Source organism: Parus major, chromosome 3 (genome assembly GCF_001522545.3).
Source record: "Parus major isolate Abel chromosome 3, Parus_major1.1, whole genome shotgun sequence".
Classification (NCBI taxonomy): Eukaryota; Metazoa; Chordata; class Aves; order Passeriformes; family Paridae; genus Parus; species Parus major.
In genome coordinates, this window is record NC_031770.1 from 111,176,850 (window position 1) to 111,197,057 (window position 20,208).

Below are 20,208 nucleotides of genomic sequence, written 5' to 3' on the forward strand. Positions count from 1 at the left end.
TACTAACCTTACAAATAAAACCAGCTTTAGGGTTCCGAGTTAGAATGACCGCCTCCTGCCTCAAAAAAAATCAAATTCTCCTCATTATGTCCTAAAAATCCTGCTGTAATCACAGTATTGGTCTCACTACATTGATAACTCACAAGATCATATTATCAGGATAGGTATAATTAAAGCCCAGTCCCACGAGGACATGTATGCAGAATCCAATCCCCACTCTGCTAAAATCAGCGTAACATGAAATCAACTTCGGGGACTTTAGAACCAAAGCTGCATGAAGTTATCGACAGGAGGAACAAAGGCATCTGTTTTTTGCAATAAGATTCTTAAGCTGACAGTATTTTGATTTCAAATTCTAGAACTTTGCAGATGAAAAAGATTTGCTACAGATGCCAATATTGTAGCCTGTCATTCTGTAATGTCCTTAAATGCTCTGCACAGAAATCACTGTGAAGCACAAGTTGTTTTTTTTAGATTAAAATGTGCTGTTGTTTCCTGAAAATTCATTTGTTTTGTAACATATACAACCAAACACCTTCCCAGATCCCTTGGTATAAGAAACAGTACAGCTTCCTCCTCCCTCATGGTTCAGTTTCATTGATTCTCCCAATTCTCCACCCAAAGACCCAAATTTCACCCCTGCCCCACTGACACACAACACAAAAAGAACAGTCCCAAAAGTTAATGACAGAACAATACCTGACAGTTCCTCAATAAAAATGCATTTTATTAAAAAGTAAGTTAGTTTTAAAAATTAATGTCAGAGCCTCACTCTTTTCCCAAATGCAGACAGCAATGAAAAAATATACCAAGCACTCCCATGAACCTATGGATTATCACTAAAAGGTAAACACTTAATAATAATTTTGTTTTCAAAACACTGCACAGCTATCAACTTTTAATATCCCTTTGTAAGAGACCAGTAAGACCCACAAAGAAACTGCCTTAAAAATAAGCTTCCTGCAGCTGACACCAGCTACAGATTCCACGGAATTGTCAGAATCACAATGCTAGAGAGATGCACGTTGTCCAGAAAGGTCAATAAACCCAGGGAGCTGCTTGACTCCGCTCAGTGAAGCACTTCTAAAGATAACCAGGCTTCATTTGCACAGGATTTTCTCCCAGATTTCCCTACCCCTCCTTAAAAATCCTGCCGTTTCACCTAGGCAGCATTCCTGTAACCCAGCTGGCAGCCTGCATACCACAATGTCGTCTAGACCTGCTTGGAACAGTGGGATGACACAGGAGTAAAAATGCTGATGCCTGTTCTGGTGCTTGCACTGGTGCTAAGTGAACGAGGGGAGGAAGAACAGGCAGCACAGAGTGAAACACAAGTTCCTTGTTCCCAGCCTCCTGCCCAGGCTCGTTGGGTAATTCTGTCAACCAGACAGAAAAAGTTGTGCCCATCACAGGGCTAAAGAACAGTCTTCACATGAGGGAAAAAGAACATTCCCAAACCCTAGTTTTCACATACAGAAACAAACCCTGCCCTTCCCCAGCCCAATGCTCCCCGGACTTGCAGATAACAAATGCATCCCTGCACAGACAACATTTTCTGGCCCTTTATTCCTTCTCCCCTCTCTCCATCTCAGAGAGGTTTTTCTTAGCAGGTTGGAAGAGAAATGGTAAAAAGGGAGAAGCGAAACGCAGAAATAAATTAAGTTTGTTCTCTGCTGTTGACAGATTTAGTCTCAGCATGATGGAAGGAAAAAAATGTTAGGAGTGATAAATCCATATATACCTACTCCAAACTACACCCCGCTTCCCAAGGGACACGGTATAATGGTAAATAAGTATAGATGCAGTTCCTACTAATGAGGCAGGGTACAGCAAGGCCAAAGAAAATGCAATCATCTCGGGGAAAAAAACTGCACAGGACTCCTCCTCTCCCATCCATGGAGGAAATCAAATGCCAGCTGCACCATCCCAGGAAGGAAGCAGAGTCTGTACCTGATGAGCCCTGCAGAAATGAGCGAGTCATATCACGGGACCCGAGCAGGCACTTCAGGCTTTCGCCAGCCCACAAATCGTCTGCAGAGCACAATTCCTCACTCCGGTATTTTACATGGCATCATTCATGCAAATTGTAGGGGTAATTTCCCCCAGTGTTTTCTTTCTTTCCTTCCCTCCATCCCCACTAGTTTGAAGCAGGGGGACGTAGGTAGCGTCTCCCAGATCTGCGTTGCCTGGCCATCACTTTAAAGCTTTCCTCCCTACAAAGTTTAAATCTCCCCAGTTTTTTGTTCATAAACGTTTTGTACTTAAAAGCTACCGAATCATGCTCCCAGTGTTACTTGAACAAATTGAGACAGACCCGACTCCACGAACATGCTTAAACCTTCATTTCCTCTTCCTTCTTCCTTCCCCACCCCCAAAAGAGCATTTTTTTTCGTCCCTAACACGAAAGAACTGGGGCAAAAACAGCACATCCAACCAAAGCTTTTCCAGACCTATCGCAAAGAACAAAATGCTTCCGAAGAAGTGCTCTGCAAACATACCAAGAAACACTCCACCAACTAGGGGAAAAAAAATAATAAAAAAAAAGAATCCATCAGACAAAACTGAGGTCGAAGAAGTCGGCGGGGTCCGCCTCGGGTGTGTATTCTGCACCTAAATACACTCGCCTCTTGTTTTGTTTTAACCCCGAAGCTGAGGCAAACACTCCAGCAGAATTCTCTACCGCTTCCCCGACCGCTCCTGCGGGCAAACCGTTCTGACCCAAAACCATCCCGGACACGGGACACAAAACCATTTACCCCCCACCCCCGCTCCCCACCTCTTCCCAAGAAGTACAAAACAAACAAGCGTCTGACACCCCACCCAAGCTCTCCTCGCACATTTTGGGAATGACTTCCCTCCGGGTCCTCCTCCTCCCCCACCCGTTCCCATGTTAAACTCTCCAGCAAACAGACACCCTTCGGGTTTCACGCCTTTGCCCTCCCCGAAAACCTCCCGAAGCCGCGGGAGCTGCCGGAGATCTCGCAGCCCTGGGAGCCGGCGGGGTTTGGGGCACCCCTGAGCCCCGTTTCTCGACCTCCACCGGCACAAAGCTGCCGAAAAGGAGCCCCCGAAGCCCTCACACAGCCCCAGCCAGGGCAGAGCTCACCGGCAGAGTGCGAAGGCTTCGTGCCCGGCTCCATCCCTGAGGGTCGGTCCCTCTTTCCCCTGCCGTCCCCGGGGGTCCCCGGGACAGGGAGCGCCGGAGGTCGCACCAGCCTACCCCAAAACTCCGCGGCGAACAACATCCGAACACCCCCAAACCGCAGCACCCACCCAGGCTGAGGGGGCTCCGCGGCCGCCACTCCGTGCCCCACAGCCGGGAGATGGGAGGAATCAAAATAAATATACAAATGGCAGGAACAGCGAACCCCAATGGTGCCCTGCCCTCCCGCTGCAGCCTCCCGGGGACACCTTCCTCCTCCTCTTCCTCCTCCCCCGATCCGGGGGCACCCGCGGAGCCCCCCAAAGCCGCGGCTCCAACTCTGCCGCCCGGGCTGAGGGGCTGCCCCTGCCCACCCCTGCCCGCCCCCGGCTGCCCCCTCACGCACATCCCGCTCTCCGACTCGGCGCGACTCCCGGCGGTGCCGGCGGAGGGGAGACCCCTTCCCGCTGCCCTCCCTCCCTCCAGCCCACCCACCCGCCCGCCCCCTCCCCTCGCCACCGCCGCTCCCCCCCCGTATTCCCCCTCGACACTCACCTCTGGGTGCTGCCGGCGCCTCCGCCTCACCATGGACCGGCGGGACTGGGGGGGTCCCCCCGCCCCAGATTGAGGGGGGATTAACGGGGGGCGCGGAGGGACGAGAACAATAGGGGGGAGGAAATCCCTCAGCCCCCCCACGCCCCCCGAGGACACAGCCCCCTCCCCGCCCGGCGCTCCTCCTGCCGCTCCCTCTCTCTCTTTTTGGTATTTTTTTTTTTTTTTTGGCTCAATCACACCAGACCGACTGTCTTTGTCTGTCTGACAAGCGCCATGTTGATATCAACATCCGAGCCCCCACCTGCTGCAGCTGTGAGACCCTGGGACTTGTAGTTCCCCCCTCCCCAGGGTGACGGGGAGACCCGCGGCGCTGAGACTACAATTCCCAGCGTGCCGCGGGTACGTGGCGCGCCAATGGGGCGGCGGGGCTGAGCTCGAGCGGACTACAACTCCCGGCGTGCCTCGGGCGGCCATGACGTTATCCAGGGCGGGGGGCAGGCGAGACTACAATGCCCATGATGCCCCGGAGCGCAGCGGGGCGGGCAGGAAGGAGGGCAGGATTGTCCCGGTAAATAGAACCGGGGGACGCGATGAAGCTGGTGAGTGCCCGGGGCGGGGGGCAATGAGGGCGGGGAGGGAGCTTGGCCTTCCCCAGGCGGCGGGGGGGGACTCCCGACGTCGCCTGCGGGCTGCGCAGTCTCAGCCTCGCCGGGCGTGAGGGGAAACTGAGGCGCTGGAGGGTGGGCTGAGGGAAAAGGGGGAGAGGTGATCCTGAGGGAGTCCGGGGGGGGGGATTGAGGGATAAAGGGGAGATACTGCGGCGGGGAGGGGCTGAGGGAGGGACGGGAGTCGGCCATGAGGTGTGAGGGAAGGCGGGGGTCGGCCCTGGGTGGGGAGGGTTAGTGGGGGCCGTTGCCCAGGTTTGAGGCGTTGGGCGAGATCAAATCTTAGTAGGATTCTGGAGGAGGAGGAGAAAATGTTTCTCAGCCTTCCTAGCTTTAAACATGAGTCTTTCCCCTTTCTTTCGCTCTGCACGTGTGGCTTCTGCTGGGCTCTGCTAGGAACGTGAATAAATCCCCGTGGTTTGTGATAAAGACGTTTTCCATCTGCAGTGTGATAATATAGGGAGATACTAATAAAAAAAAATCAGCCTGGAACAGCATTGCCAAGGTTGTACCTTGCTTCTTACAAAGATTTTGATTTTGATATTACAGTCTTCTGTCAGAAAGTACATGACCCATGATATTGGTCTCCTCTCTTGAACTGTTTAACTTTCCTAGAGACCTTGGATTCAGGCACTGCTTTGGTTTCCAGGAAGAATTTCAGTTTCACATAATGTGCTGTAGTTCTCGGTCTGGAGGTGAAAACCCAAGCAGTTTTCGACATACCTGAGCATAATATTTGATGTATTTAATCTGAAGTAGCACCATTATTCAATTTAAAATTGTCTCTTGGTTTTGAGACTGAGCAGTGTGTTATTATAAAGCTTCATAGAAGTAAATGTGGATTTTGGGCTGTTTTTAGACTTTTAGGAAACCACTCTCCATGAAAGTGTGTCCAATTATTTCCAGAAGCAGGTGGTCAAGGAGCTTGATCCTGCTTAATCTTACTTGTGTGATAAGGATCTGTGCAGGGATGAGTTTTACCAGTGGGACAAACACGGCAAAGTCAAGCACTTCTGGGTGTGATTGTAGAGGCTGATAGTTCAGTGGGGAAAAGCAAACTGGGAAACCTTTAAATAAAGACCCCAGTGGAAATGCAGAGCTCTTTTAATGTTTAGAGTCTTGCATAGGGGTAGGGAGGGGGAATACAAACTGTCTTGACTCTGTATTGGAGCATTTTTAGACCTATTTTTAAATTCAGGTACTGAGAGTTATGAGATTCTGCATCATATATCTTTCTGGAGATGTCTGAGTATGGGGTTGTGAGGAGAGGAGTCACATGCTTTTCATCCTCTTTTCCCATAGATTTGGGTTGAATTTGGAAGAACAGGGTAGAGGTGAGGGACTAGTGGAATGTTCCCTGTCCATGGCAGAGGGGTTGGGATAAGATGAGCTTCAAGGTCACTTCCAACCCAAACCATTCTGGGATTCTGACTCCGGACCTGATTCAGAATCCAGTGGAAACGTCAGACGCCCACAAACTCAAATGTGCTTTGGCTCAGGCAAATCTCAGTGCTCTTTTCCCCCCAGATTTTAAGCTGACATGTGATGCTAATACTGGAGGAATGCTCTGCAGGATTTCTTGGCTACACTTGGAATTCCAAGCTCTGCCTTTAACCTGCACAACTCCGTTTTGGAGCTGCAAGTTTGAGCCACTACCTCTGTCCTCTGTCACTCTGCCCTCCATGAGATGCTCAGTGGGAATGGGATGTCTGTGGAGAACCTTCTTCTCCCAGGGCCTGAGAATCTGGAATCAGCCCCTCAACCTGGGCCCTTTGTGCCTCACTGCCAAACTTTCATCCCCTTTGCAAATCCTGCCAGGAAATCTGTGAGCTGAGCTGGGCATATTGATGCCTTTTGTGTGTTTTGTGTCTTTTTTTACAGGACTTTTGGAGTTAGGAGATGAGGCACCTTTGTGTGTTGGCTGTACCAGCCTTTATCCGTAAGAGAATAAAGCTGGAAGCAAACAAATATTGGAACAAAAAACTTACATTTTATCCAGTCAGGAACGTGACTGAAAGTTCTGGCTCTGTTTTAAACAGTAACAAATACAAACTGTGAGGAAATTATCACATTTATAATGTGTGTAGAGACACACATGGTGCAAACACTCCCATTCCTGGATTCCCAGTCTGAAATTCTAACAGAGGTGCAGGCCCAGCAATGTCACCTGTGCAAACAGCTGTACAGAAAATATGAATTGCTTTTTATTTTTCTGTCACTTTGTTTGAATCTGGTAGAAAGAATCCATTGACTCCCAGGAATCCATTTACCACAGCATGACAGCCACAGAGAGAGATGATTTTAACTGCTTTTAAAGAAGGAAAAAAGGAGGATTTTCCAGTTAGCCCATAGATGTCAGGGTCGTGATACTACTCATGATTATAAAAACAGGCAAGAAAATGTTTTGCTGATAAAAGTGGTGATATTTCATTGCCTTTTTAAATTACCAATAGTTTAAAAGCTACAAAAATAGAACTTATTTTTCCCTTCATTTCTTTCTATTTACTTCAATTTATAGCTTCATTTGTCAAAGTTCTGGTCTGGTGAGAACTTAATTTCATGTGAGTGTGTTACATTTGTGAATAAACCAACTGAATTCCTCACTCCTTCACCAGCTTGGCTTTACATATTTTTTTAAACTTTACTAAAAGAAAGGCAAAGTGCGATGTAATTCCTTAATAATTAAAGCTTTGTGAATTTAAAACAAAACTCTCTGTGATATTTTAAATTTAATATTTGGGGCTTAGTTTGTTTAACTATTTAAATATAGTTTAAAGCAGGTTTTTGAGGAATGTATGTAAATAGCCTCCTTGAGGGCTGTTAATCCAGACAGTTGCAGTTCTGTGTTAACATTATTGTGAGAAGAGGTAGAAAATGAAATTATTAATCTCCCCTTTTCCCACTTTGTAGAGGGAAGTATAGAACACAAGCTTAACGGATAAATGACTTACAAAAAGGCTGTTTTTAGTACAGTGCACGGCCAAACAAGTAGTATTTTTCATCTTCATTGACAAAAACTTGAATTTAAAAGCTCCAGTTTGACCTGAGCATGGCTGTGCTGCCAGATGCCCAGACTTGGGAGGCCGGAGATGCAAAATCCCTCCTCGGAGCAAAGGAACCCTCCTGCAGAGGTGGCCACGCTCCCGCTCAGACATTTGTCTCTAATCCCACATTTTAAAGCTGACCTTTCTGTTCTGTTCTCCCTCAAAGCTCCCGTGCCTCGTTGAATGTTTGTCACTCCAGACAGGAGGTGGCTGCATCTCAATGATGCTCAAGTGCCCCCTACATCACCTGCTCACCGGCTCATTAAGCTTGCAAAGCCTTTGGGATTTGGATACACAAACCCTTCCATTCAGGTGGGGATGCCCAGTCCCTGCTGCTTCCTGTTTGTGTTCAGCAAGACAAAAAGTAGGTGAGAACAGCCCCAGAGCTGCTACACCTGTGCAGGGGTTGTTGGGGCAGGTTTCTTACCAAAATAAAAACTTGTGTTCCTGCAGGGCTTCTCTGCTTCACTGTCCAACTCGAGTCATTTTCAGATTTTCTAGCCAAGTTTTGTCAGGAGGATTGAGTTTGGAAGAAGCTGATTTTCTGGGGTTTTGGGGAAAATAGGTGATTGCAAGGAAAAAAAGAGATTTTGCATGTGTCATGAATCAGAGAGAAGAGCTTTGCCATCCACTCAACCCTTGGGGTCAGAAAAACTGTCTGAAGGAAATCTGCCCCTTAATACCCTGACATGGGGAAATCTCAATGAACACACACAGCTGTGGGACACAGATTAATGGGAAATCATGTTTTATTATGGTGTGTAAGGAACTGTGTTTAAAAACAAGGGGGGAAAGGCAGTTTGTAAACTCTGTTCACAGAATCACAGAGGTTAGAAAAGACCTCCACGATCGAGTCCAACCTGTGGCTGACCTCACCTCGTCACTGAGTGCCACATCCAGTCATTCCTTAGACACCTCCAGTGATGTGGAATCCAAACCGCCCTGGGCAGCCCCTCCCAATGCCTGACCACCCTTTCCTTGAAGAAATTCCTCCTGATGTCCAACCTAAACCTCCCCTGGCACAATTTCCTCTCATCCTGTCCCTTTTCCCTGGGAGAAGAGCCTGACCCCCGCACCCCCAGCTGCCCCCTCCTGTCAGGGAGTTGTGCAGAGCCAGAAGGGCCCCCTGAGCCTCCTTTTCTCCAGGCTGAGCCCCTTTCCCAGCTCCCTCAGCCCCTCCTGGTGCTCCAGCCCCTTCCCCAGCTCCATTCCCTTCCCTGGACATGCTCCAGCCCCAATGTCCTTGCAGTGAGGGGCCCAGAGCTGGACACAGGATTTAAGGTGTGGCTTCACCAGTGCCCAGCACACAGGGAAGAGTCATGTTCTGAAGGGTCCTGAGTAACTTTTCCTCCTTCTTCCAGTACTGCCTGTCAGGACACCCAACCTTGCCATGCAACGTGCTCAAGTTCAAATCCACCACCATCATGCTGGACTGTGGGCTGGATATGACATCTACCCTCAATTTCCTCCCATTGCCTCTGGTCCAGAGGTGAGTTCTGTGGCCTGTCAGCACTTAGTCTGCATCTTCTTGGGTTGCAGTTGGAGTGCTCTGCCTGAAATGGTGTATTGGAAGGAGGGAGGGGATGGGTACAAATGAACAGCATCATCTGATATCATAAATAGACTTTGTTCACTTAAAAATTCTCTTTATCAAAATAACGTCCTTTGGCTCAGTAGACGGAAGACATTTTATGGATTTATTGATTGGTTTTTCTAGATAATTTATTCTAAGCTTCAGTAAAGTATTGCTGCAACTGCTCAGCACAAGTGAGGTCACATATCTGTCATCTTTCTGGCTTCTTCATGCAAGATGAGATAAATGGGTAACTGAGATGGAGTGTGTGGGCCCAGCAAGTCCTGTTTAACCACCATCTTCTCAGGCTGTTCTTCAGAGCATAGACTAATGCAAAGAAAAACAGCAGTTAGCAGCCCTTGTTAGTTGCCTGCATGGCATAATTGTTCCCTTTTAAAAGTTAAATAAATAGAAGGACAATGCAGCTGGGCATGGGATGGGAGCAGCAGAGAACCAAAAACAGAGTCTAGAAGAGAATCCTGAGATCTCCTTTCTGTGCCCTGCTACAAAGTTGTGTTTTCCCAGGTTTTTAGACTAATTTGGATATTCAGTTAGGGTGACATGTTTTGTGTAAATGGAATAAATGACAAAAATTAGCAGTTGGAAAGGTGGGAATGAGTCACTCTCAGTGATGGGAAGCAGTAGGAGTTTTCTCAAAAGCTGTTTAGTAACTTTGATCCACAAGGAAACAAGTGAGGAACATTCTGGGTTCAGGGAAGGCTTGGTTAAGAGGAGGAAAATACAATTGGAAAAGAGAGTTTCCTAAGTGACCTAGTGAAGTTAAAGCAGATTGTCCAGCACTTCCTATGATTGGTTATTTTTTGGAGAGGAGAGGAAAGGAATAGACAATGTGTGCCTTGTTCTGCAAGAACGTGGAGTTCAGGATCTGCTGTAGAGAGGCAACAGATGCCCTCAGAGGGATCAGTGTGAAAGTCAGTTTTTGTCCCATTCCATAATGCAACTGCTGGCTGCAACAACTGGTGCAGTAATAGATTTTGAACAGATCCAGCAAATTTTGGAAATCCAGGTACAGACAGAATTTCCTTGCATTTGCTTTTTCCCACCCACCCCAAAAAAAAAAAAGCAAATTGAGAGAGGAACAAGTAGCAAAATGAGGTGATTGAACAAAGGCTTAGGAGGTTCTTTAGTGCAGCAGGAATCGGCCTTCCCCTGGGATGTGGCAGCTTTGTCTGCTGATAGCAGACCCTGGGAATGAACAGCCAAATTGCAGGTCACAACCTGGAATTCCCCAAGCACCTCCAGAATGTCGGCACTAAAATGACTCAAACTCAATAAGAGAGGATGTCAGATTTGACCCCTGATGGCCCAGTGGAATTGGAGCAAACACTTGGATTTAAATCCAATCAATCTTGTCGGTGAGGTGACTGAACACCCCTTAGAGCAAGGATTGGCCTGAGCACATGGACTTGGGCAAGTAATTGATCTCCTCTGCAAACCAGGTGTCCTGCAGAGAGTTGTGGAAATAAGTCAGAAATGCGAGGAGGAATGTGGCTGCCACTGCAAAGTCTTTATCTCTGTAGTACTCACAGTTGTAGCATTAGAGATTAGGAGTCCATTAGCATGATATCCAAACACCTCTGAAACTCAAATGTGTTACCAATATGACATGGGGTGACAGAGAGCTGACTTTGTCATCAGATGTCAGGTGAGGTGACAGGAAAGCCTGACTGCCTGAGGAATTTGAGCACAGGTCTGTCAGATCTGGGGTTCCCACCAGCTGTGTCCTCTCAGAACCAGATGTGCTTATTGGAGGTGGATGTGAATGAGACCTTAACCTGAGAGGAGCCATGCTTCTCCCTGCTGTCTTTAACCAGAGATCCCAGCAGGATCCATGAACTCCCTGGATTCTGCAAATCTCAGTATGTGGGCTGCAAAGCTGCCCAAATGTGTGATATTACAGAGGACCTTTGCTACACAGCTCAGTTCTATGTCATACTTGGCATGGGACCCTCCTTGAGCAAATATTTTGAGAGCCTGTGCTTTAATCTCTAAGAGAGGAAAGTGCTGCAGTGTTTGTGGCATTAAAGGAATTGGGTATTTTTTAGAGTTCTCTTCAAAGAAATGCCAGTGCAAAGGTATTTAGATTCCCCCTTGCCCTGGAAATGGCATTCCCTGTTCTCACCAGCCCATGGAGCATGTGCAGAGCACCTGCAGCTACCCAACTCTTTATGCTCCTGTACTTTAAAGGAGGTTTGTCAACTGGAGTTTTCTCCCCTGAACCAAAGTCAAATGCAAAACGGTGAAATGAACATGTGGGAAGCTCTTAACCTTTCCTGTCTAGCCATGACACACTTGCTCACATTATTTATGGGACAGTTCCAGCTATTTTGGATTAATCAATCACTCTATTACAATGTCAAAACTATGTCAGGAGGAGCTGTGTTGCTTCTTGGCTTCAAGGTAAAGAGTCCTTTCTGTCCTGTGTTGCTTGTTCTTTCAGCCACACACAAGACACTCCTGCTCATTTTGCCTGCCCTGACTCTTCACTCCTCAGTGGATGCCAGTTTAGTACTCATGGTTTAGTTTAGTGCTCTTTCATCATGAATAAAGCAAAACTCTTGCTAGGTTAAATTATTTGGAGTAGGACAAGTAAAGTTTATTCTGCTCTGCCTCAAACTGCTGAAACCACAGATAGATGCAAGGATTTGCAAGGCACAAGGCACTGACCTGACCTTGTGCTGATGTTGAGACACTGGACTGCAGCCCTCCAGGTGGCCCTTCCAGCCAAGGTTCCTGTCCTCTCCTCCTGTATCTGTCAGTTGTTGCATATCAGAGTGGTTTGTTCTTGCTTTTCCCATAACTCTTTTAGACTCACTGCACCAATTCTGCTCAGCTCCCTCAGTCTCCAAATTACTGCTCCTAAATTGTGCTTTTGAACAATTCACTGGGGAGCACATTTAGCCACTTCATCGCTTCTATCATCAGACTTCTTCAGCCTTGCCCTTTATCCTCAGAAGGGAATTGCCCTTCTCTGGCACAGCCTCTCCATGAGAGATCCTTCTGCTCTCACCTCTTACCTTCTGTCTTCACTCCTTGACTCTTGGATTTCCCTTTTTACCTTCCTTGTGACTTACTTGGGTGTCAGAATTTGTTCTTTTATACTGCTGTTAGTCTCAACACAGCATTCCTCTAAGCCCTTGAATCACTTCCTATTTTCAAGATGTTGAATTTGAAAGCCCTTCTAGGATATAAACATGCCTGTCTGTAGATATTAGTGCACAGTGCTTGCAAAATACATTGCAACCAAGTTCTGTGTCCAAACCTGAAGTTGTTTCAGGGTTTGGTTTCAGGTGGGTTCAGTTCTCTTGTTTACTCAATTTTCTTTTAAGTTTGTGTAAGTAAACTTCAGTCTGGGCAGTGAGTGGGTTTAGAGCTAAGTTATAGGCTCACACAAAAATCAAATGTCACTGTGAAATATAAGTCTGTCAGTTATGGTGGCAAGAAATGGTGCAGCCATTACTGCTGTAAACTCAGAATTACTATGTCTACCTTTAAATTCCTTTATTAACATTTGAAACAGTGAAAAAAGGGGCTCTGCTGTTGCTTAGAACCTGCAGTTCACTGCCAAGCCTCCTTGCCTCTGTGTCCTGTACAGCTGTTGGTGTGGGTCTTCACGGTGACACCCAGGCAGGAAAAACCATGGTTTATGTGGATATAAAATCCCAACCTGTGTCTATAAATGACTTAGTCCAGAGCATCAGTCTTTTCCTGCCACTCCTAATGGGAATATTTGTCTGTTGCCCTCTGTCCCAAAACAGTTTTATGGTGCTTTTGTGTTTCAAGTTGTTTTCGAGCTCAGAGTTTGTTGCTTCCCTAACTTCTGTTTATTCATCCAGTTTCACCACAGGGAACTCAGCAGCAGTGAGCCTTTTTAAAATCCTCACCATAAATGACTAAAAACTCCCTGCATGCCTCGTCCTCTTATTTCTTTTTACTTATAAGTGTCATCATCATGATTTGTAAAAGTCATTTTGGTGAACACTTAACCACAGTGAAACTGTCTGTCTGTTTTATTGGGACTGTTACTTCCCTGAGACAGGAATGGTGTTCTCTGCCTGTATGACTCCAAGTAGAAGGTCTGTGCTTAGCCACTGATAATAATTCAGTTCATATTGCAATAATTTTTCTTCTTTCTTTCCACAGCCCCAGGCTGTCCAAACTCCCTGGTTGGGTTTTGAAAGATGGAAGCACATTTCTAGACAAGGTACTGGGGTGATGGTTGGAATTTTCTTGCTATGCAAAAAGCCACCTGACAGGTTAGGGTCTGGTGCTGCAGGAGCAGCGTTCCACGCTGACTCATCCCAAAGGTTTTTCTGTGTACCTTTACCAGCCAGGATGTCCTTGCAGAGCAGAACATTTTGAAACAAAATGCTAATAGCAACTCTCAGCCTTCAGGGGTAGCCTAGATTATAAAAAAAAAAAAAAAATCCACTTAAAATGCACAAGTCGTCAGTGTGAATATTTTTGTATTTCATGGAGCTCCATAAATAATAGTGCTTCGCCTTCTTAGAGTGCCTTTTATTCCACAGTCTCACTTTTCTGACACTGAGGCTTCAGAGCATGCCTATAAATGAGGTTGGTTTCGTACCCTTTTTCAGGCAGAACTATGAGAAAGGCAATGGTTTGCCTATAGGAGGTCTCTCAGAGAGGAAAATCATGGCTTTGGCCTCTGAAATCAACATGTGTTCTGCTGCTGGACATAGCAGGGAGGATATTATCTCCAGCCTCCTGATTCTAAGACACAGAACTTCCTCAGCAACATGAGAGACACAGAATTGCTCATTTCCCCCCTCTTTTCATTCCATCAGTTTTGGAGATACAGAATTTATCTGAGGCTTCAACCAAAACTTGGCACTGCAGCAGCCAGCTTGATCTGCCATGGGGGAACAATGAACACAAAAATATGTCAGATGTTAGTAAAATAGGCAGATACATTTCAAATGTGGGCAGCAATAGGTACCAGTGGAGAAAATGCTTAATAGACTGTTCTCTGACTATGGGAACATTAAAGGAAACAGTGATAATAGTTGCTTTTGTAGGGGACTTTGAGGTGGACAAAATGGATTGATCTGATTTTTACAGACAAGGGAGCTGAAGATCATAGATTAAAGACCCGATTTTTCTTCTCATTGGAGACAAAAGAAACTGTGCAGGCAGCATTTCTGTTGGTAAAATAGTAACAGCTCTATTCCGAGCACTTGCTAACTAGCAGTTGCAGGGCTGCAGAGGCTCAGGGCAGAAATGGAGTTGCTCAGTTTGAATTCTCTGGAATTTGTGTCTTCTGAACTCCAGCTTTAGTGGCAGAGCTTTGGGATCCAAAGAATGGACAGACTGTCACTGTAGTTTTATTTGGAATGTATTTAAATTTCTAGGATGCTGCTGCTGCAGTGTGTGCTTGGGAGAAACCTCCAAACTCACACAGTGGCAATGGAAATCATCTTAAAAATTCAAAGGCAGCGTCTCTTAACTTCACCTTGACCACTGTAAGTGCTTGGAATGGTAAATTCTTTGACCTATGCTGGAAAAAGGCAAGGGAAGGAGTCAAAGGGGGGTGTTTTATCATGTGGGGTGGACATTCCTGTTACAGCATTCAGTTATAAAACTTCAGTCCTGGAGAGGCACTGAAATGTGCTGTGATCTACTTTTAATCATTTTGAACTCCCTTGAGATGAGGTTAGGAGACTTCTGCCACTAGATGTAATTGCTCATTCGTTATTAGTTGGCAGGTGCACTGTAATTATTAAGAATTGGATTCAATCTTTAATTCTGTCAGTCTGAAGCTGGCTGAGACCACTTGCTTTGGGACAGGAGAGAAGGCAGGGTGGGTGGTAGGGAGCCTGTGAGTTGTGCTAGGAGTAGGGTTGGGAATATTTTTGTTCCACGCTGAAGAACATGACTTTTCATGTGACAAAAGTTTTTGATGTCAGCGTTGAAAAAGAGGAAGAAAATAAGGGATAAAGTTTAACAAAAAGTGTGATGCAGAGATTGGATCCCCAAAAGTTGTTTCACCAAATACTCTGAGACAGGGGCTATAAATTGTATTTTGATTCTAATAAGACAGAAGAGATTGGATGTTATTTGGAACCAAAAGTAAATTCCAGACTTGCCTTGCTGGTGGTTACCAGGGCTCTTTCTTTACCTACCAGAGTGCTCTCTCTGTCCTTCCCAAGGAGGATCTGATCCCTACAGGTACAAAGCAGCCTCAATCTGGCATGAAAGCAATTTCAGCACATCTGACTGCACCAAATTGTGTCTAGAAGGGGGATAAATGTCCTGTAGTAACATGCTGGAAATTACCTGTGATAAAGAAAATGTCTGGAAAATCCAAAATGTGCTGCCTAGGAGTAACACTGTGTTGTATTTTTGTGTCTTCTCTGTTGGTGTGGTTTTTTACAGGAGCTGAAGGAGTGCTCTGGCCATGTGTTTGTAGACTCTGTGCCTGAGTTCTGCTTACCAGAGGTGAGTTTGTTCCAAGCCTTACTGAAAAAGTCTCCATTCAATCACATGGGAGAAACTTGTTAAAGAATAAAAATAATAATAATAACAATAATAAAAAATAATAATGTTTTTATTATTATTATTACTACTATTATGTTCCTGCTAATTTATTAATACTCAGTAAATAATACTGCTAAAATTTTGTGTTGTTAAGGTGCCTCCAGGCTCTATGACACTGGAAGAGGGATGAAAACAAAAAAAAATATAAAAAGCTGAGCAGAGAAAGGTGGGGATGAATGATGGAGAGTAGCATGGGAATAGTATCCCTTTCCTCAGTGTGATAACATCAGTTCTTTCATTTCATGGTGGGATGTTTTCTCTGTCTTTCAAAGACAGACAAAATTGGTTTTGGGCAGGAATTTTTTTTCCTGCCTGACCTTGCAGATGGGAAGCACAAAACACTCCTGGAAGGTTGCTGTCAGCTTGCTGAGGTTCTGGCAATACTGCTCCCATGTGTGGATCCCATGGAATTCACCTCTGGCATCACTCTTGTCACCTTGATTCTTCCAAACAAGCTGGCAGCTCTGGTACTGCTTTTGGCAAGTGATTCCAACAGATTATAACCATTCCAACCCAACTGGAATTGTTATAATCTAATCACACCAAAAAAGATCAGCCCAAAATCTTAATAATTCTCAGTTCTTGTGAGCCTTTTGGTTACTGTTCTGTGAAACTGAGGGATGTGGGAAACATCTGTGTGTGTAGAAAGTGGTCCAGATCTTGGGAAAGACAGGGTTTATGTGCTGGATTCTCTTTGGAAAGATTATCTACTGGGGCTTAGGGTGCTTCTGCTAGACTTTCTGGTTACTTTGGGCTGGAAAATACCCACATGTGCAGCTCTAAATATGACAGACAGGGAGTCACTGCTTCATTTTTCTCCTGTTATCACTGCATGTGGTGGTTTTAAAGCACTAGGTAAAAATCACCAGAAAACTTACTCATCTTTTGTTGTGAGATATGGATTAGGAGAAGGGCAAAGCAGGCTTAAAACTTAAAATGAATAAAGGAAGTTTATTAATAGAACTATAAGAAACGAGAATAAAACATGAATAAGTTTTCTGGTGATTTTTAGCCTGTGCTTTAAAACCATCACACTGCATGAAGCTGCTTCCCAGCAGCCCATCCTACAACCAGAAGATGGCAATCAGCTGCTCATCATCATTGTGGGGACTTTAAAAATGTATCCCAAAATTCCCAGCAGATGCCACATCTCCTGCATGAACACCGGGAAGGGATCTGCTGAGATACCCAGCTCACACCTTGAGCTCACCTGTCTGCAGGAGGTTCAGGAGTCATGGCCAGCTGCAAAGAGTGGAAATGTTGCTGTTGTTTGGCAACACAGGATAAGAGGGAGCTTGTGTGAAAGAGGCTTTTACTTTGTCTCCTTCCCTGCCACTTCTTTTGAAGAAACTTGTCTGCAGAAGCAGTTAGCCAGACGATCTCAGTATCGCTTCCAGAGCACCGTTGCCAAAGCGAGCCAAGCTTTGGATCTAATCCAGCAGCCACAAGGTGATAGGAGGCTGTCTCGGCAGCAGAGTACTCTCACACATGTCAGAGTGCAGGGTGCAGCCCTCTCTTTGCTTGGCAACCTTCTGCTCTCTCACTTCTCATGCAAGAAACATTTTTAAGCCTCTTCAGCTCAAAGGCACTTTAGTGAGATTGCTGCAAGCCCCAGGGAAGATTTCACTTTGTTTTGGTTTTGACACCCTTTTCATCCTATCAGTAAATGCTTCTAGGGTGCTGAGATGTGGCATGCTTAAGGTTGGAAAGTGCTGGAGTGTATCCTCCTGATGGCTCTCCTGGGCTGGGATTCAGCTCAGGGCTGGAGCCCCTCTGCTCTGGAGCCAGGCTGAGAGCTGGGGGTGCTCACCTGGAGAAGAGAAGGATCCAGGGAGAGCTCAGAGCCCCTTCCAGGGCCTAAAGGGGCTCCAGGAGAGCTGGAGAGAAGGGATGGAGGGACAGGACACAGGGAATGGCTTCCCACTGCCAGAGGGCAGGGATGGATGGGATATTGGGAAGGAATTCTTGGCTGTGAGCATGGGGAGGCCCTGTCGGAGGCTTCCCTGAGAAGCTGTGGCTGTCCCTGGATCCCTGGAAGTGTCCAAGGCCAGGTTGGATGGGGCTTGGAGCAGCCTGGGATAGTGTCCCTTGGTGGAATAAGTTGGTTTTGAAGGGTCTTCCCACCCAAACCAGTCCTGAATTTGATCATTCTGGACACAGCTGAAAACCAAGGCATGGACAATCCAAGCTTTGGCAGGAGCAGGCATCAGCAGATCCTGTGATTCCTTGCAGGGAGACTGTTCCTACCTGGAAACCCAGGAAGATAAAAGGTGCCCTGTGGTGGAGCTGAGGATGGTGCTTCACCTGCTGTTCTCAACTTGGAGATCATTGCTCCGACATCAGCTGTGATCATGGATTGAAACCATGAGTGCTTAGGAGGAGTTAAGCAGCTTGTCACCAGAGCACTGTGTCAGCCCTCTGCAAAGCAGAGTGACCTACTTTCTTGCCTTTTTTATTCAAATTGCTGGACCAAGCCTTGTAATCAGATAATATGTGCTTGATGAGTGTTGAATTCCATTAGCTGCTCTATAATAACTGAGTTAGAGGTCAGTAATCTTGTACATTTCTGACTTGACACCATTTGTGTTGTAGCATTACCAGTAAATATTTCTAATTAAAATTCTTTTAACAATGTGTGAAATCTTCTTTCAGTCTCAGAACTCTTGTCTAAACTGTCACATCAAAACGAATTGGGCCCACCCATCCCTTTTGTTGTATCCTGTGAATGGGCTTCATCTCCTGCTGTAGAAAATGTGAATGATAAAGATGCCAAGCATTTACTTTGGGAAAAATACGAGGATTGTTTTTAAGCATATGAACAAATACAATCTTCATTCATCCCTTTCTTGGGGTACAGTATGATGTGATGCTTTAAAAAAATATGAGTTGCCCTAAATCACTGCTGTAGAAGTTTTGGTGTCTCCTCCTCCCCAAGGAGGTGCATACATCAATTCTTTGATAAAAGTAAAATAATTATGGATCTCATAACAACAGCCATTTCATCACCTGAAAGACAGAAAAACCCAGGGCATGGTTTCCTTTCCAGGTTGGAGAATGGAATAATTTTAGGAGGCTTTTCAAATAAATCTTGTTAATTTAAAGACAACATTAATCTTTGCTGCAGCTGAGACATACTTTTATAAACCAATTACATCCCTGCAATAAAGTTTAAAAAAATAGAAGAAGTTTTTCTGCCATTTATTAAACTTCATGAAAGGGCTGCAAGTTGCTTATCTCTTTGCTCTGTTTCCAGACTGAACTGCTTGACCTCTCCACCGTGGATGTAATCTTGATCTCCAACTATCACTGCATGATGGCCCTGCCCTACATCACAGAGTACACAGGATTCACTGGAACAGTTTATGCCACCGAGCCCACTGTTCAAATTGGCAGGTAAAAAACCCCTTCATGGTCTCTGCTCCTCTTCCATCTCTGCTGAGGAGAAGGTGTAAAGGACAATGTGGGGAGAGAGGAGTGGTGTCTAATGTTCCGAAGAGGCTTTCAGGCAGGAGCTGAACGCCAGCCAAGTCCTTAGTGCTGCAAATGTGTTAACTCCATGTTTCCCAACCTCTGGAATCATCAACATTTCCAGCAGGTGCTTTGTTTAGAGTCCAGGCCATAGATGTGGGACAGAGGAATTTGAGTGGGCTGAGACACCTCAGTAATTGCCATATAGGCAACTGCAGACCTTCAAAAACTGTGGATCAAAGAGCTCTCCTGCTCTGCTGTGGTCCCTTTAACCAAAAGGAGTCTTCCCAATCAGAAAACCCCTTGTTCCCCACAGAAGGTGTGGCTGCCCCATCCCTGGAAGTGTTCAAGGCCAGGTTGGACAGGACTTAGAACAACCAGGTCTAGTGCAAGGTGTCCCTGCCCGTGGCAGGTGTTGGCACTAAATGATTCTCAAGGTCCCTTCCAACCCAAACCATTCTAGGATTTTATTATTCCACATAATCACACTTCCCTCCACTCGATGGAAAGGAATTCAAGCTGACTTCATCTCAAATGGCAGCTGAGCTATGTGAGCTCTGAACTCCAGAGAGAAGCACTAAGAAAAATGGCAGAAATAGGAGACTGAGGTAGAAAAAGACAGTGCAGGCAAAACCAGAATAGTCATCAAACTTGCCAGTCTGTTTTACAGAATTGTGTTGTTGATTGGAGGGGTCAACACCAAACACTGCAGATTTGGTGAGGCCTAACTGGACCTGAGCTCTGTTCCTCTGTCCTGCAGAGCTGCCACATTCAGTAGTTAGGAGCCAGATTAGGCCCTCCTATCTGGACTACTCTGTAAGCACTTTAGGGCAGGAATCTTTGTCCACTGAAGGTCCTGGGCAAACTTCCCATGCCAGAGTAATTCCCCCATTGTGTGAAAACAAACAGAAACTGAAGGCCCTTGTAGGTGAAAGGAATTGTGTAAATATGAACGGGTAGTAGACCGCTGGGCTTTCCCGGTCCAGAGCTGGAGAAAACAAGCACAGTCTCCAGATGCTGCCCTTCTGCACCAAACTTCAAAGGAAAGTCTGCACACAGTCACAAATTCTGCTTAGTTTTGGGCAGGGAAATCTGCAGAGAGAATTTCTAATGTTTGACACCTTTCAGTGTCTTGGCAGATGAGCAGAGTTCACTCTGACAGCATGCTTGGTTTTCCTAAGT

At 45.9% G+C, this 20,208-nt stretch overlaps 2 protein-coding genes across 12 annotated transcripts in view; one reads left to right on the forward strand and one right to left on the reverse strand.

Annotated features, from left to right (window-relative positions):
- Positions 1 to 3,953, reverse strand: part of HMBOX1 (homeobox containing 1) — a 103,728-nt gene extending 99,775 nt beyond the window's left edge. For 2 of the 9 annotated variants that reach the window (XM_015622649.3, XM_015622654.3), the window contains exon 1: positions 3,698 to 3,945. The gene's annotated coding sequence lies outside the window, so the exon portion shown is untranslated. Of the gene's footprint in view, positions 1 to 3,697 lie in introns of all 9 variants that reach the window. The other 7 variants (XM_015622647.3, XM_015622650.3, XM_015622653.3 and 4 more) reach the window with 5 other exon arrangements.
- Positions 3,954 to 4,182: 229 nt separating this feature from the next.
- The window catches only part of INTS9 (integrator complex subunit 9), a 60,289-nt gene continuing 44,263 nt past the window's right edge, over positions 4,183 to 20,208 (forward strand). For 2 of the 3 annotated variants that reach the window (XM_033513128.1, XM_033513129.1), the window contains exons 1-6: positions 4,183 to 4,296; positions 8,768 to 8,895; positions 13,144 to 13,204; positions 14,373 to 14,483; positions 15,397 to 15,459; positions 18,812 to 18,951. In XM_033513128.1, the coding sequence (XP_033369019.1) occupies positions 4,288 to 4,296; positions 8,768 to 8,895; positions 13,144 to 13,204; positions 14,373 to 14,483; positions 15,397 to 15,459; positions 18,812 to 18,951 (512 nt within the window). In that variant the 5' untranslated portion in view covers positions 4,183 to 4,287. The remainder of the gene's footprint in view (positions 4,297 to 8,767; positions 8,896 to 13,143; positions 13,205 to 14,372; positions 14,484 to 15,396; positions 15,460 to 18,811; positions 18,952 to 20,208) is intronic. The other variant, XM_015622687.2, reaches the window with a different exon arrangement.